Genomic DNA, 18002 nt, shown 5'->3' with positions numbered 1-18002 from the left:
GGAGGCAAGGGGGGGACAGGAGCATCTCCAGGGCTGGGCCACAGCAGAACAGCACTACAATAGCACAGAGACCCTGCAAGAGGCCAGGGACAGGGCTGTCAGGGACAGACATTAGCACCAGAAGGAATGGGAGTATTACAGGCCCCTCATCAGTTCCATCTTGACTGATAAGGAGATTGTGGCAGCCAGGATGCAGACTGTGGTGCCATTCACTTCAAGCATACATCTAGCATGGAGATCTGGGGCCCACCTAGGGTGGCGCTCCCTGAAGCCTGTGACCCATTGAGGCAGCTCCTAGACTTGAAAGTTGTTGGAGAAGCTGGCTCCAGCTTGGCTTCAGAAACAACAGGAGAGTGAATATTTCTAAGGTACATAAAACAATGATGGCATTAAGGGGTGTAGCTCAGGTAATTAGCAATTGGCAGAGCACAGACCACGTCCTTGGTTTGGAAATGCGTTCATTTATTGGCTGAGAGAGTAGGCCAGACCTGCTTAAGTCCAAACTTCTTTCTTTCTCTCTCCTCCTCTTCTTCTTTCTCCTTCTCCTCCTTTGCCCACCCCTGCACCCCCCACCTTAATCTCAAACTTGCTCTAGTTCTTGTGTATCTATAAATTGCTTTTGGAAGGTAATACTTTACAAAAATGTTTCAGTATAAAGTTGACCTATTTTGATTCCCATACACATTTTTTACTGGTAAATACTTTTTTATTTGTCAAATGATTGGGGGGATCTGAGTTTAAAAGGGTTGGAGGGAGAGCAGAGGGTAGCAACGGAGTGGGAATGAGGTAGACTACAGTGTCCATTTTTCTGGCTCTTTTCACAGTGGCTGTAATTCTCCACTGACGGTGGTGCTGGGGTGGGGTAGGCACAGGACCATCCCAGTCCCAGGTCAGGTGGACAAAGGCAGATGTAGGGAGAGTATCCGTGGTCTTGTTATGCTCGAATTCGGGACCCCCAAAAGACCACCAGAGACCAAGATCGATGTAAGCAGCAAAGAGTTGTTTATTGCGAGCTAGCTCGGTCCTCTGCGTGCACACAGCAACTGGTGACGCTGAGAGGCCCCGAGCCCAGGGTTTGCAGCAGTTTTATACACTCTTTGGAGAAGGCAGGGACCCCCACATACATCATAGCAAATCATCACACACCGCGGGAAAATCAAACAACAACTTTAAAATATGATTAGCTTATCAAATGGCAGGAAAGAATCTGGAAAGGATTATTGGTTAGTTCAAGGGGTTGACGCATTTAAAAATAATTGGTTTAAACGGTGAGGATGTCGCAAGGGGGGTATGTGCCAAGCTGCAGGGCTTCTAGTTTAGATATTGGTCACCACACCTAGGTGCAGGCCATCTGGAATCTCAGATATTTCGATATCTTGGCCTATCTTAGGAGATCACCATCTGCGGCTTTTCCGAGAACTGTTTCCACAGAGCTTTTCTGTGGTATTTTTCTGACTTTAGGACTGCAGTAGGTCAGAGGTTAAGTTTCAGAGAAAAATGAGGTCCCAAATAGAATGAGGTTGCTTAGGTCTTTCAGTCTGATTATAGTCTATTTTACACCTGCCAGAAGATGGTGACATTTAGACTTTGGGTCTTCATAAACTTGATGGGCGGGTCTACATGGCTCTAGTATAAATGCAGGAGGAAGCCTCATGTCTGTTCCAACATATTGCCACGGATCTCTCCTTCCCGTGAGGACAACAAGCTGAGAGCTCTGGAAAGATGTCCCCAGACCTCAACCTCTGATTCCATCCTATGGACTCCCCAGTACAACAGTGGAGTAGGAAGGCCTGCCCTGCCATCCAGCCCATTTCCACTCTGGTTAATTGGTTCTGCTGGGCATGGCAGAACCTTTTAAGCTGAGTGTTCATGCTCCAGGCCAGGGAACCTGAGTGTGTGGGGCACATCTCTGTTGCACAGACCTCCATTCAAAGACAATTGTAAAATGTTGAACTAATCACATGGAGGATTATACTGAATGAATATTTAGAATGCCAGAATTGCATTCAGCTGTGAGTAATAGAAACCTGAGAGGCAGCAGTTTAAATAAACAAGAGTTTATTCTGCTTGCACAGAATGAGAATTCTAGAAGCAGGCAGCTCAGGGCTGATACAGCAGTCCCGGGGCAGCATCTTAGATTGTGACCCTCTTTCTAATGTTCATCAAATAGCGACTGCTGCTCCAGCAATCACACAGTACTCCCAGAAACAGACAGGCAAAAGGGCCAAGTAGAAAAGGGTGCCCAGCAGTTGAGACAGCATGTTTTAAAAAAAGCTTTCCCAGGAGTCCCCATTTAACAACTTTCACTTAAAATTTGTTGATCAAATCTGGATCATACAGGCGGCTGGCAAAAGTTGGGTTTAATTTGAACATACTGTTTCTTTTGATAAGATCTGTTATTAAGGAGAAAGGTGTGAATAGATATCGGGTAGGCACCTAGAAGTCTCTCTGCCACACGTCCATGAATGGAATGTGAAATCCTCAAAGTGATCAACTGAGACATGACAGTGGAAGAAGCGATAGAAGACACTCAGAAGCCTGGGCTCCAGTCACTAGCTCCCAGAGGCTGGCAGAGGACACTGACGGCTAATAACACCAAGAATCCAGCCCCTCGGGCAAGCCGACACAATAGGAAGTGAATGGTGTCACCCTTCAACACAGAAACCAGCTCTCCGGATTGCCAATCCCTGCTCCAAGGACGGAACCCATGAGAAGTAACAGGAAAGAATATTAGGTACTATTTGAATGAGCATACCTTGTCTTCCCAGTGTTAACATTTTGGTTTTTAGCAAATACATATTTAAAGGAGACTATTACATCAATTAAGTTTGTATCAACTCTCTCCTGAACCTTCAAGTAAATTCTTCATACTTCATACAAAGCTGGTGCTGCGGGTCAACTAAGCCCAATGTAAGGCACTTTTGTTTTAGATAAACTGAAACATTATTTTATATATCAATGAATAAAAAAATCAACCAATAATAGTGAACACTATACCATGCCTTACTGTTTGTTTCGTCAACACCTATATCGAATAATTTAACATATTGGGATATTTTAGATGAGCTGCTATTTGTGTAGAAAATAACCTTTCTTACCCTCTCCTCCTTCACTGTTCCCCCTCCCCCACACACACGCACCCCACTCTCTTACTTCCTGCTTCCCACCTTATCATTTTGTGCCTGTGTGTGGTGCTGGGGTTTGAACCCAGGGCCTTGTGCATGTGAGGCAAGCACTCTACCAACTAGGCTATATCCCCAGGCCCCACCTCATCTTTATACAGAAAGGGAAATTCTGATGGGGTGCTGAGATGCTTCCTAGGTTAGGGAGGACAACTTAGAGTCTGAGCAGGTACTCAGGTACTTGGTTTATACTTGCACTTTAAAATAGCCTCATTCAGATGCTTTAAACGTATTTGCTTTTAAATTATTGCCCCAATTGCAATGTGTTTCATTCAGCTTTTGTATCACGGTGACCAAAATACCCAACAAGAACAACTTAGAGGAGTTGGGCTTTAGAGTAGTAGATATTTGTGTTGGGCTTTAGAGTAGTAGATATTGCTGGTGAAGTCAGGGTTTCAGAGGTCTCAGTCCCTAGATGGCCGACTCTTTTGCTCTTGGTCCAAGGAGAGGCAGAGCATCACAGCAGAAGGGCCCAGCAGAGGAGAGCTGCTCAGCTCATGGTGGAAACAGAGAGAGAGGGGGGAAGGGGGTCACAGGGAAGAAGCACCCTTCCAGGGAACACCCCCAGTGACCCTCTTCCTCCAGGCACACCCCACCTGCCTACAGTTATCAGACACCCCATTCGAACTAGGAGGGACTGATTAAGCTACAGCTCTTACAGTGTGATCATTTTACCTTTGAATATTCCAGCATTAAGAAGAGCTTTTGGGGACACCTCACAGCCAAATCATAACAAAATGCCACCTGAATCCTTATGCTTGTGTGCGTACGCGTATCTGTGTTGTGTGTATATGCACGTGTGCGTGTGTGTTACTTTAGCAGCAACTTTTCCGCTACTGTTTGTGAACTGCTACACTCTGATAAAGCTAGAACCCCTTGCTTATCAGCCCTGGGCCAAAGTAAGATACAAGGCTCCAGGAACTCTCAGGCCTGTAACTTGGTACCCTGACTTGAGAGAATGGTTTGGCAGCATCTACTCAAACCGAACACAAGCATCTTCACAGACCATACTCTTGTCCGCCAACTTAGTGACACAGCTTTATCCCCACCCTTACACCAGGACCCAGTCAGCCTTTCTCCTCCTATGATAATGCAAGCCTTATAGACACTCCCTCCTGCAGTCTTCTCCATCAGCTGTGAATCATGGTGGGAAAGGTCAGGAGACTTGGGCAGATTCCTCTCAATAAGCTCCTTGAATACTAAGGAAAACTTCCCACTGTTTCTCCAGAAACCTGCCAAGTCTATACCATTTAAGATGACTTCACCAGCAATATCTACTATTCTAAAGCCCAACACAAACTGGCTTAGACAATCAAGATGAGTCATTGGCTCGTGGTGGGTTCTATCAGAGCTCCAGTTCAGTGTCTCTGACATGTCTCAACTCTGCACTTTGCCAAGTCAGCGTCGTCATTGGACAGAAGTCCTCAGGGTCTAAAGATGTCTGTCAGCATCAGCTGGGCCATGTGCTTCCTTGTTCAAGTGAGAAGGCAGCAGTCCTCTGTCCAGATAAGCTCTGAGCTTCCCTCTGATTGACACTCTGGCCATGGGCCCACCTCCTGAATCAACTGTCGGGGCAGCAAGATTCCATCTGCCTGCAGTGCTGAAGACCTAAGCTCTAGAGATGCAAACAAACAAACAAGCAAACAAACTCCTGTGTACTGCCCCTACTGTCTAGGATAATTGGTGCTTACTGTGTCTGCATAACTAAAAAGGACCCACCCAAATGGCTCATCTCAGAACAAAGAAGGTGTGCTCTGAAGTGATTTCACATCGTCATGATTTCTTATAAACAGCATTGGTAGGCTATTTAAATGTCATCTTGCCTCCTACAAATTAAAGTTATCCCTCACTGTAACACCCACTCTATTTGCTAAGAAATCTAAGAAAAATTAGTCAAAAGCAATGACCACAGCCCATAGCATTTATAGCACTGGGTTCAGAGATTAAAAAGATAATGCCTCATCTTCGACTAGCATTTTATAGTTTCCAGTGCTTTTACAAGCATCTTATTTCATCCCTAAGAGCTGGGTAGGAGCTGTACTGTTACATCCAGTTTGCAGATAAGAAAATCTCAGAGAGATTGAGTGACTTACTCAAGGTCAATGGCTTATAAGTAATAGAGCTGTCATTAGGACCTACCTCTTATGCATCAGGATGTAGATTTTCCTATTGATGAACTTTCATAGAATCCTTTTCCTCTGATGGGTCTTTTGGATCAGGGTATAGAATAAGAAAGATAAGATGCAAATTTGATTGTGGTTAACATGGATGAGACATTGCATAGCGTGTCCAAGGAGGATTCCTCTGCTGCAGGACTTCTGTGCACAGGAGAGAGAAGATGGGAAAGATCTGCTCAGCCTTTGCTTCTGCCCTTTTCTTTTGGTTTTGTTTCCCAATTTCTTTTTTCCCTGTTTCTTTCTGAAATTCTCTTCTCTGGTGCAACTTTCTTAAACATGGTACCAAACACTTTCTATATTCAAGCCCCATTCAAGAATCTATCCTGAAAAGGCACCCTGGGAGAGGTGGGCAGAGGGCAAGGTAGGGGCAAGGTAGGAGAGGGTGGGCTGCAAGGCATGGGGGAGGAGGGAGAAGAATGAGAATGATGGAAGAAAAATAGAAAGAAATAGGACTCACTGGTTGTCTATGACACCAAAATTAACTATAATTTAAGATGTTATGTTACCTTCAAGGTAATGTAACTTTGAGCTACAGACCCAGGATTATTGATTACTTAAAGTGTAGATGGAGACTGCCCAGATATTATATCATCTTTTTAAATTTGTCCTAATTAGTTATACATGATAGTAGAATGCACTTCAATACATAGATGGAGTATGATTTCTCATTCTTCTGAGTGTACATGATGTGGGATCCCACCAGTCATATAGTTATATATGTACATAGGGTAATAATGTCTGACTCTTTCTACTACCCTTCCTACCCCCAACCCCCTCCATCCCTTCACTTCCCTCTATCTGATATAAAGTAATGCTATTCTTCCCCCACACACTTCCTTTATTGTGAATTAGTATATGCATATCAGAGAAAACATTCAGCCTTTGGTTTAGGGGGATTGGCTTATTGGCCTTGCATGATATTCTCCAGCTCTATCCATTTACCAGCAAATGCAAAAATTTCATTCTTCTTTAGGGCTGAATGATATTCCATTATATAGGGACATATATGATGGAAAGAAAATAAGATATATATGCATACACATACACACACACACATATATATGAGATATATATCCATTCATCCATTCCTCTGTTGAAGGGCACTTAGTTTATTTTTATAGTTGAGCTATTGTGAATTGAGCTGCTATAAACATTGATGCGGCTGTGTCACTGTAATATGCTGATTTTAAGTCCTTTGGATACAGAATAGAAGACACAGAGACAAACTCACACAAATGCAGTTATTTCATACTAGACAAAGGTACCAAAAACATTCACTGGAGAAAAGAAAGCCTCTTCAACAAATGGTGCTGGGAAAATTGGAAAGTCACATGTAACAAAATGAAATTAAACCCCTCTCTCTCACCCTGCACGAAACTCAACTCAAAATGGATTAGACACTTAGGCACTAGAATAGAGACCTTGCGCCTAAGAGAAGAAAAAGTAGGCCCAAATCTCCACCATGTTGGCTGAGGACATGACTTCCTTAACAAGACTCCTAAAACTCAAGAAGTACAATCAAGCCTCAATTAATGGGATGGATTCAAACTAAAAAGCTTCTTTTCAGGAAAGGAAACAATAACATGAAGAGAGAGCCTTAGAATGGGGGAAAGTCTTTACCACATGTACCTCAGATAGAGCATTAATCTCCAGGACATATAAAAAACTAAAAAATTTAACACCAAAAAAATAAATACCTCAATCAATAAATGGGCTAAGGAACTCAACAGACACTTCTCAGAAGAAATACAATCAATCAACAATTACATGAGGGCTGGGGATGTGGCTCAAGCGGTAGCGTGCTCGCCTGGCATGAGTGCGGCCCGGGTTCGATCCTCAGCACCACATACAAAGACGTTGTGTCCGCCGAAAACTAAAAAATAAATATTAAAATATTCTCTCTCTCTCTCTCTCTCTAAAAAAAAAAATTACATGAAAAAATGTTCAACATCTTTAACAATTAGAGAAATGCAAATCAAAACTACTCTTAAGATTTCATCTCACCCAGTCAGAATGGCAGTTATCAGAATGGCAATTCTCAGCAGGGCATGATGGTGCACGCCTATAATCCCAGCGACTCAGGAGGCTGAGACAGGAGAATGACGAGTTCAAAACCAGCCTCAGCAAAAAGCGAGGCACTAAGCAACTCAGTGAGACCCTGTCTCTAAATAAAATACACAATAGGGCTGGGGATGTGGCTCAGTGGGTGAGTGCCCCTGAGTTCAATCCCTGGTACCTTCTCCCCCTCCAAAAAATACAAGCAACAATAAATGTTGGCAAGGATGTGGGGGAAAAGGTACACACAAATATTATGTCCCATAGCATTCATTTTAGATAAATTGGAATATTAATATCCTCAGTTTGGTGAAAGTTAATTTTCTTATGATTCTGATCTGCTTTGGGAAATATGGAAAGGTATTGAGAACTAAGAACTGTTAAAGCCTGGAGGATAGTCCTTATCTATTTCTTCCCTCTGAAGTCAACTTTTAGATCTGTTTAAGGGGCAAAGGGCCTCTCTGAATTGTTCGCACTAGGAATTAGATTGCATCTAATCTTGTGATGGTGAGAAATCCGGCTGTTGTGGCAATGAGAATGATCTAATTTTTGCACTTGTGGCATGGAAGGTTAGGTTGAAAACTGATGGGCACCAGGGTCAGAGTTGGGCTGCAGGTGCAGCTTGTTTGCCTTCCAATGTCTTCAGAGAAGAGTTGTCTCTAGTGCACCACTGACTCCTGCCACTCACACAATACATACATGACCACACACACCCCTCTTCTTTCACCACTTCTTCTACCTGACCCTTAAGACTTTTGGGTTTGAGACTTTCTAAGATAAAAAAAAAATAAAAAAAACTCATTAAATATATAAGGCAAGAGAGAAAAGAATCAAGCATTTATCTTGGAAAACACGTAATGAAATGAAAATCCTAAAAAGGTCAAGTTATTAGTTACAAAAACAAGGAGAAAAGTCCTTCCTAATGAAGTTACTGGAATCCGGGTCTGTTTTCTGGAAGGCAAGAGTAGCCTTCACTTAAATCTAGCTCTGGAAAAAAGGGATGGAGCTGCAGAGCCCTCGAGATGGCGTTCAGTGGGATGGTTTGTTCGATGACTCTGGGAACTAAAACTGTAACAGAAAGGATGAGTACATCAAACAAATGGCCGACAAGCAACATGATTATAGTTACTACAGGACTGAGATAATGACAAAGAGATGACAAAAGCAAAATGAAATACCATTCCCCAAGATAGGTGATACCTATGTTCCTAACTCCAGTCTGAAACCAATAGTAGGAAGGCACTGAGTGAAGGTAAGGTCAAGAACTGGCTGAAGAACAAAACAAAGGTTATCTTTTAAAAGTCTTACTTCCTGATAAAGTTTAGTTTTAAAATAAGGTATTTGTATTAGTCAGCTTTCCATTACTGTAACAAAATACCTGAGATAATCCACCTAGAAAGGGGGAAGGTTTATTTTGGCTCACAGTTTTGGAGGTTCTGGTCCATGTTCAGCTAGCCTATTTGGGCTACTGTAGTGAGGCAGCACATCATCGTGGAGGAAGCTGCTCAGCTAGTGGTGTCCAGGAAGAATGAAAGGAAGAGAAGAGGCATGGGGTCCCAATAACCTCTTCAAGGGGCAGGCATACTCCTCTAATTACTTCCACTAATCCCCACCTCCTAAAGATTCTACCACCTCCCAATAGCCCCAAAGGATGGTGACGAAGTCTTCAATACATGGCAACAGCAAAGCAAAAAGAAAGGGAAAAAGATAAGCCAAGAGTCTCAATTCCTGATGAAGATCCCATAACCTCTCCATCATCAATACCCCATCCTGATACTTTTTATCCTCACCTAAGTGCATTTGGCAAAAATTCATTTTCCCCTCCATTTTAGTATTTGTGATTTACAGCATGATCCTACCTGTGCAAAGAGCCAACTTCTTCCCTTGATTCAAGGGGGGAGAAAAATCATGTTCCACAATCCACAAATTCAAGCATTGATATTAAGTTAAGAGTCAGGCTCTGGAGTCAGACAGACATGAGTTCAAATCCTAGTCCCATCACGTATTAGCTCAAAGACCAGCAGCATGTTACCTTCTTCCCCTGGGTTTTGTTTTTTCTCATCTACAGTTTGGGCATAACAACATTTGTCCACCTCACAGGGCTTAAAAGCTGCTTTATGTGAACGCATCTGGTCCAAGACCTGGCATGGTAGTAAGCCCTCAATGAAGAGTGGCAATTGTTATTTAAAATAATCATAGTGAACTTTATTTTTTTTTTTTAAGATAGAGTGAGAGAGGGAGGGAGAGAGAGAGAATTTTTAATATTTATTTTTTAGTTTTCGGCAGACACAACATCTTTGTTTGTATGTGGTGCTGAGGATCGAACCCGGGCCGCACGCATGCCAGGCGAGCACGCTACCCGCTTGAGCCACATCCCCAGCCCCAATCATAGTGAACTTGAATGTCTGTGAAAGGGAAAGTTATCCTCCTAGTCAGTCCACAAAAGAGGAGCTGGCATCACATCTCTCATCATGGCTGAATGCCCCTCTGCCTCTCTCTGCCCAGTTGGACAGCTTCTTCTGCATCAGCAGAGACTAGGAAATCAGCACTATCAAAAGGAATGAGACAAACACTTAGAATGTGACTGTTATGAGCCCAGCATGGTGACATGGTACTAGACCTTAAAAGAGGTCTCATCAAAGGTTGGACTGCAATCACAGGAAGGAATAACAGTTGTAATCTATCCAAGCTGAGATGACTGAAGACTATCTTTCATTGATGCTACATAAGAGAAGAACAGTAACAAATTGTTAGAAATTGCTTGAGCATTGAAAACTGAAATCTCAGCACACCACCTTATCACAATGCTGAGCTATGCCTCCGTACAGCTTTTATTGAGCACCATGTGCAGGGACAATGAAAATAACCTCCTTTCTCAAGGAAGAATGGTCAGGTGGCACGTGCTCTGAGGAAGAAGGCAGTCACCCAAGGATTTGGGCAAACAGCAATCTGAGACATGGGACAAAAATATCAGACCTTCAGTGTCCGCGTTTAACAAAAGTCAACCATTAAAAAAATAAGGATATATATATATATATATATATACTATATATATTTATATATACTATATATATTTATATATCTTCAAATATATACTATATATGAAAAGTGGTGTCTGTATATAGTTTATAAAAAAAATAAATATTGATGAAAGTTCAAATTTTCTTATTGATGGAATTCTTGATCAAAAAGATTTGGGAAGCACTGATCTAAAAGGAGAAGAAAGACCAGTAAGCCCACAGTCAAAATCTAAGGAAGAGAGAACTTGCCTGGGACATAGATGAGCAGCATCCAGCTCAGCAGGGAAGGAAGAGCAGGCAGGATATAGAGAGGGCTACTGGAGGAGGTGACCCGCTAAAATTGTTTGGTGCTAAAATGAGTTTGGTGGAGTGAAAGGACAAGAGTTACGAAGAATGTTCCTGGTAGGCTCTACAGCACAGGCAAGGGCAAGGTGGTCTGTGCATGGGCAAGTGAGTACACTTTGAAAACTAAAATTGCTTGTTCCATCTTGATCTGTCAACAGGTGGGGAAACTACAGGCTGGGAGGCTTCTCCCTAAGGCTTGGAGACTTCTACCTAAACCAGATTTTGAAGGCTACTGGAGAGTAGGAAGCTTATTCTGAAAATCAAAGTTACCCCTAAGGGATTCAAGCAAGGCAGATGAGATCATGGAGCACTGTGCCCATTTTGATCTTCTAGCTCCTCCTCCATTAACACTTGTCTGAGTCCTGGAGGAAGTGGACTGCAATAGTGGGAGATGGTGAAATCTCAGAAAGCCAAGACACAAAAGGTGGTAGCAGTCTGGAAGGATAGAAGTCCTCTACACTATGTTGCTAGGTGAGCATCAGGAACACCTATGGACATCCCTTGGGCAAAAAGATTGTGCAGGCTTTCATAGCATTGGTGCCTTACTGACTCCATTTCATTGTACATACATGCCATATCCAAATTGTAGCCCTTGTGTCTTGCACAGTGGATGAGGACTGCAGGGTTGCACAAATCCTGGGCTCACAGTTCCTGCAACTGCCTACATTAATAAAGTCTGCTGTAGTTGTGCAATAGGAGCCTTGCCTAGAGGTGCAACCAAGGTTTGTTAAAGGAACGAATGAAATAGCAGTTGCTTGGCTGCTCTTATGAACCTTATTTTAAACTTCAGGCTGGGCTGGCTTGACAGGTCAGATTTGGAGTTAACATGTGGGTGGCAGTGGGTCACATGGCAGCAGAGTACTATACCCAGAATATTCAATTAGAACTGTGGTCACTGGCTGTGTAGTTTGCGAATTTAATTCTGAAAAAATCCTGCAAGAAACTAGAAACGAATGCAATCATTGTGTGTGTGCGTGCAGGTGTGTGCATATCTGTGTGTGTTTGTTATCAGTAGGGTGGCAGCAAACAGGTAGGGAGCCAAAGGATAATGCTTACTGTTCACTTGTGGTGACCCACAAAAGAACTTCCATTACTCATTCTAAAGTCAATCCCTAATCCTAGACAAAATAAGACTGGGGGACAAAATGAGAATTCATCACCAAAGTACAGGTGAAGCCGATTCATTTTTGAGCTGGAATAAAATCAATACCAAGACCTTGAAGACTTGATTGCAAGATATTAAACAGGAAAATCTGGAATAGACATTGTCCTCTTTGGAATAAGGTGGGATCTAAAGGAAATATCCCTGAGGCAAAAGCTGCTATCAGTGGAAGTGACAGCCTGGTCTTCAAGAGATGGGGAGAATCATACGTTGTTATAGGTGGTCACATACCTCATGAGCTGGAGAAGACCTTGGCTCATGATCTGCTCATTCTACAAGATGGCAATAGTAAAAGGAAGGACCCAAACCACTTAGAAGAATGTTTATAGCTAGTAAACCTGAAAAGACCTTAAGAGAAACTTGGGAAAAACCTACAAAATCACAGAAATCTACAGTGGAAGGCAGTGCAGAGAGTTAGATTCAAAATAGAATCCAATGTTTATTCAGATCCTCTAGTAGCACTAACAGATGATCACACAGGACACAGAAAGTGAAGTCTTTTTGTTTTTCAAAAAAAATATTTTTAGTTATAGATGGACCCAATACCTTTATTTATTTATTTTCATGTGGTATTGAGGATTGAATCCAGTGCCTTACAGGTGCTAGGCAAGCACTCTAGCACTGAGCCACAACCCCAGCCCCCAAGTGCATAGTTTTGATCATCAGTGTATCCTGAAATTGATGAAATCCGTATGTGGAGGATAGACAGCTACATAAAGCAGAATCTTTTGGTGGCTTCAGTTGGCTTCATTAGACCACCAAATTGGAACCTCCCAGCAGCTGCCCCATAATGAGCACAGGCTCTGGCCATGCTAGATTTGGGGAGAATGACCTTGGATTTCAAATCACCTATAATGCTAAGTAGCATTTTATGGTACCACTAGACATCCATACTTTCTCTGGGCCTACACAGCAGGAGGCGCAATTCTCCAGGGAGAGGCAAGGTTTCCAAGGAAAAGGGTCTTAAATCCAGTGAATGCTTCTACTCTATGGCTATCATATCTTTCTGACTCCTCACTGTCCTTTCCTTTGAGATATTTTTACTCCCCAAATAAGACATAATGTTTTTCCAAGCACAGAGGTACATCAGTCATCACTTTCTCTTGGAAGTAACAGGTTGAATATTTGTTTTACATATTTTTATAGCCTAGATGTTGACTTTATCTAAAGGGACACCTTTGAAACAAACATTTTTAAATGTAAGTACACAAAGGTAAGCATGTCATTATAAAGCAATTTTTTCAAAGTTTGCCTGTGGTTACTCTATCTTGGTCCTTTTACTGTCTATATTAAAGTCTTACTGAATGCACTGTGAGGAAGAACTTGATGCTGCCTCTGGCCTCAGTTTACCACATATACAAAATCAGGGGCTCCAAAGGCATGAAAATCTTCCAGATTTAAAAGATTATGATCATATATCTCATAAAAGGGCTCAAAATAGAGTGTACAGATCACACTACTATTAATAATAATAATAATATGAGTAAAATGCCATATAAGCAAAGCTCCATTCATGTATGAAAATTAGTAGGATTGGTTATTTCCGGAAAAATAAATTGATTCCTTACAAACTATATTTTCCTAATGTCAAGAAAATAATTTCAGTCTTAAAAATCAAAATCTTGATTCACTTTGTTAAGTGAATTTGTTTAACTTGGCTTTCTAAACTTTCATTTTAGGAATAGAACCTCATGATAGGAAGTACTGGAGATCAGAGGTAGTGGAGAGCTAGGCATTAGTGAAACTCAGGCCCCTTTCTTCATTCTTTTACCTACACATTTCCAGCACTTTCCATCTCTAAGCTCCCTTGCCTGAATCACCTCTATGCTTCTCCACATTCTTTCTGGATATAAAGATGTCATATAGACAGTTTTTTTTCTTCCAGAAGGCAGAGTTGCCACTTCTTCAAAACTCTGGATGTTCCCCAGATGCTGCAGAGTGGGAAGGGGGCCTATCACTCATCTCTAGGGGAGGCTGCTTTGGCACCATTTTTGGCTAACGTCTTTGCATTGCATTCCATGCCACTCAGTATAGTCTGTGTCTGCCAGATATTCTGCCTGCTCTCAGCTGAAGGCCTTCCCAAACTGGGCAGCTGAATGTACTACACAGCTGCCAAAATTCTAATTCAAGATCTAGAATTCTAATTCCTGTTCTTTACACCCTTGTCTGGCCTTGGCCCCAATCTCCTGCCAACAGGGTCCCTGGCTCATTATCAGGCCCACCCGAGCCCTGCCCCCACTCTCACTTGGGTCCAGGAAACCATTCTTGGCACCAAAATGAACTTGAACAGCACACTGCCCCAGCCCCACCCAATCCAGCTCTCATCTTAGTAAGTGCATCACCTTGTGAGCTGGAAGATAGTTGTGAAGGGCCAGAAGAGAAAATGCCATGGTGAGGGAACTCAGCTTCAATTTCTGTGACAGACAGATTGTAAAACTTTTGCAGTGACAGAAATACTACATACACTTACATGAAAGGCCTTAACAATTCTATTATTAGAAATACCACTAGAGTTGCATATAGTTAATGGAAGGGGGAATACTACTTCTGTATGTATCTGCACCAGAAGGTAAATGAAATTTGTCCTAAGGAAAAATGCTAAAATCTGGATGCATATATTGATAAACTGCATTTTTGGATATTAAATTGCTGATAATGCACAATGTTCCTTAGGTGGAAAAGTGCTACTGGTGAAGCATACACAGTACAGGTAAAAATGTTACTGCAACTGGGGGTGTAGTGGGGGTGGGGACAAGGTAATTGATTCTTAGCAAAATGCTGGCTTTTCAGAGAAACTGCAAAATTCAACTTAAAGGGCTTAACTGGTCAATGTTATGGTTTAAATGCTCATGGGATGGCATAATCTTGATTGATTCGTGAAATTTTACTTTTCATTGAGGAATAAATATGTCCCTTGCCTCAATTTCCACTTTTAGCCTTAACCAATACACTGTCCTTTCTTTGGGGGCAGAAACAGAGATGGTTTAATCACCAGATCTGAGACAGGTAGTGGGTGTGTGGTGTACTGTATTTGGGGGTAATAAAATTATTTTGGGTTTTGTTTTCCCTAAAGGAGAAAGGAATAGGACAAACGTGGTACATATGTAAAACCCAGGCAAATGCACTTGACAACCAAGCACTCTATTTTGAAATTTAAATAAAGCTAAGAATTTCTTCTGGCCTAGGGGGAAGCTTCATTAAAATCAATTAGTACAAACCTCTAGAGAATATGGACTTTTTTTTTTTTTTTTTTTTTTTTTTTTTTTTAGGTTTAAAGAATAAGGTGCACACAATTACCTTTCTTGGGTCTCCTGAGAATGTCAGTGTCACACACAGACAGGTGGCCAAGTGCAAACAAATGTCCATGACAGGGGCCTGGTAACTCCCTGGGTGCTTATGGCAGGGAAGTATGTGTAATTAATAGGTATGGATCTATTAAGCATGTAATATACATAACCCGAAGAGGCTCCAAACAGATTGCATGTATGACAGACTGTGAAGGGCAGGCCTAGGGAGATAAAAGTTGGTGGCAGGCGCAGCCAGGTGAGGCCTCGGTCCGGGAGCGGAAGGTTGGGACCGCACAGCTGTAGCCGTGCGCCCTGGTCCCTCCTCCCAGCTGCGGCGGCCTCCCCCACCCCCACCCTCCCCGCGCCGCTCCCGACGCCGCCGCCGCTGCCGCCTCCCCTCTGCCTCCCGGTGGCTCCTCGCTCTCCTTCCATCTCTCTCGCCCCCTCTCCCTCCGTCCCGTCCTCTCCTCTCCCCTCACCCCGCCTCTCCCCCCCTCCCCCAGCCCCTCCTCTCCTCACCCCACCCGGCCTCCCTCCCTCCCTCCGCCCGCCCGGCGCTCGCAGAGCCGACACCAGGGGGGCTCTCGATGTAGCACCATGACAGGCATCGCCGCCGCCTCCTTCTTCTCCAATACCTGCCGATTCGGGGGCTGCGGACTCCACTTCCCCACCCTGGCAGACCTCATCGAGCACATCGAGGACAACCACATCGGTAAATGACCCGGGGGTGGGCGGGGGTGCCGGGCGCGCGGAAACTCTTGCCCAGGCAACAAGCCCCAGAATGGCCAGGGGTGGCCGGGAGGCAGAGAGAGAGGGAGGCGGCGGCAGGGCGGGGAGGGTGTGCGCGAGTCCCGGGGCTGGGGGTGGCAAGATGCAGAGGCGCTAGGTGCGGGGGAGGGGGGCGGGGAGCAGGCTCTGGTGGGGGAGGGGGCGGGCGCCCCGAGGTGCAGCGGGCGGGCCGGGGGACTCCGAGGGGCGTGCACGCGGGCTGCGAAGTGGTTGGAGTGGGGGTGCGCCGCGGCGGGGCGGCGGGGATGCGGCGGCGGGGCCGGGCGCCGGGGGAGGGGGCGCAGGGCGCGGCGGGCAGGCAGGCGGCAGGCGCTGGGCAGGCGCGCGGAGTTAGTTGGCCCGGGTGGTCCGAGCGGCCCAGGGTGTCGGGGGTGCGGGGGGCGGGCGCTGCACGCCGCCTGCCGCTTCCGCCCCGGCTCGAGCTGTCAGGGCTCGGCGGCGGCTGCAGCCGCTGGGAGGTGGGAGGGGGGGTGGGGGTGGCTCCACCGCGGCAGCCATTCCGCTTCCTCCTCCCACCGCCGCCGCCACTGCGTCCTGTCAGCGCCGGTTGCTAGGTGTGGTGCGTCGGGAGGGGGCCGGGGCCGGCGGCCACGGGCTGGCGGAGGACCCGGCGCTCGACCTCTTCCCGGGTGGCGGCAGAGCGGGCCGGGGAAACGCGGGCCCCCGGGCCCTGGGCGCCCTCTCCTGCACCGGCCTGGCGCGGACGCCGGGGCGCTGCGGGCTGAGGTTCCGGGTGCGCCCGCGGGCCGCGCCCAACGCCCAGGGGCCCGGGCGCCCCCAAGGCCCTTAGGGCTGCGTCCGCTGTAGAGCAGTCCCCGGGGCCGGCAGCCGGGCATTTAAATGCGCCCTGGCTCTGCGATTTGCATTTCAAATGGTTCTAGGCCCGAGGTGCGCTGGCTGCGCCCAGGGATCCGCGGCGGCCTGCGCATTGCCCCGGCGCCAGGGACGCAGGCGAAGCGGGGACGGGAACGCCCCGTGGGGCGGCGGGTTTCCCTTAACGCCCAGGACCCAGGGACCTTTCAACAAGTCCTCTGATTCTCAGAAGTCCTTGCACACATTTCCACACGTCTATCCCGAGCCCCTATGAAGGGAGATGGGTCGGGTTCTTCTCGCTCTGGCGATCTAGCCACCTGCGGAAGGTGTGTCCAGCGTCCGCAAGTTGTCCTGTGTGGGCAGGAAGGTGAAGGGGGCGCGTGATGCCTCAGCGGGCTCTGTAATCCAGAGGACCTGCAGATTGCCCCAGGAAGCCCAAATGAATGCCACGGATTCAGCCATGTGGATGCAGCTCACGTTTCTACAAAGTTGAGAGAATAAATCACGACTGCTGTGTATTTATGCATGAATAAAATGAGGCAGAGCCTTCTGCTCCTTTCCTATAATGCTCTTTGCACACAGTGGGTTCTTAATAAGCACTGAATGCTTGTTTGGAATGGGTTTTAATGGGCTATCCAAAATGGGAAATAATCATGGAACATGTTCACAAAATGAACAGGTAATTCTGATGAGTAATTGTCCAGGTTTTGAAACTTTTCAAGTTCCAAAACATTCGTGCCATAGCTTCTTCCATCTCTTTTTAGTAAAAGCATTGCTGAAGAACTAGACTCTCTAGTTTTGGGAGTCTTAAAAGCAGTTGAATGGAGTAACAAATTTGCTGATTCATATCATGATTGGATAGTCCTAAGTGAATGTGCTTGAGAATATAAATCAGGTTTTTCATGATGGTTGGCTTAAAATAAAGTTAAAACTCCCATAATTCAAAGCTTCAGTCGAAATTTTGTTAGTTCCCATACCTTCTCTTACTCCCAATAATAAATGGAAAACAATAAATATAAATACTATAAATTTGAATTATATAAATATGTGTAAATAATATAAGTAAATGATATCTCTTGGTCTGTGGAAAACTGTCTTTGCATGCCCCACCCATTCTCATTAACAGTTGTATCAGGATAAAGGAGAATTTATGTAAGCTGAGTAATAATTTT

At 44.9% G+C, this 18002-nt stretch overlaps 1 protein-coding gene and 1 long non-coding RNA gene across 2 annotated transcripts in view; one reads left to right on the top strand and one right to left on the bottom strand.

Moving 5' to 3' along the window:
• Nucleotides 1-983: 983 nt before the first annotated feature.
• LOC124080147 (uncharacterized) lies at nucleotides 984-16091 on the bottom strand. The gene is made up of 3 exons (XR_006847602.2): nucleotides 15864-16091; nucleotides 5322-5500; nucleotides 984-4797 (listed from the first exon to the last, which is right to left on the bottom strand). It is a non-coding gene; the product is annotated as an uncharacterized LOC124080147 (long non-coding RNA).
• The window catches only part of Jazf1 (JAZF zinc finger 1), a 328417-nt gene continuing 326145 nt past the window's right edge, over nucleotides 15731-18002 (top strand). Inside the window, exon 1 of the mRNA XM_046426002.2 lies at nucleotides 15731-15940. Coding sequence (XP_046281958.1) covers nucleotides 15826-15940 — 115 coding nt within the window. The 5' untranslated portion in view covers nucleotides 15731-15825. The remainder of the gene's footprint in view (nucleotides 15941-18002) is intronic.

The sequence above is a fragment of the Marmota monax genome, unplaced genomic scaffold, assembly GCF_021218885.2.
Source record: "Marmota monax isolate L192 unplaced genomic scaffold, Marmota_monax_Labrador192_F-V1.1 WCK01_AAM20220418_F8-fsc00133, whole genome shotgun sequence".
Taxonomy (NCBI): domain Eukaryota; kingdom Metazoa; phylum Chordata; class Mammalia; order Rodentia; family Sciuridae; genus Marmota; species Marmota monax.
Note: the sequence above shows the minus strand (reverse complement) of the source record. Positions and strands in the feature narration are given on the sequence as shown.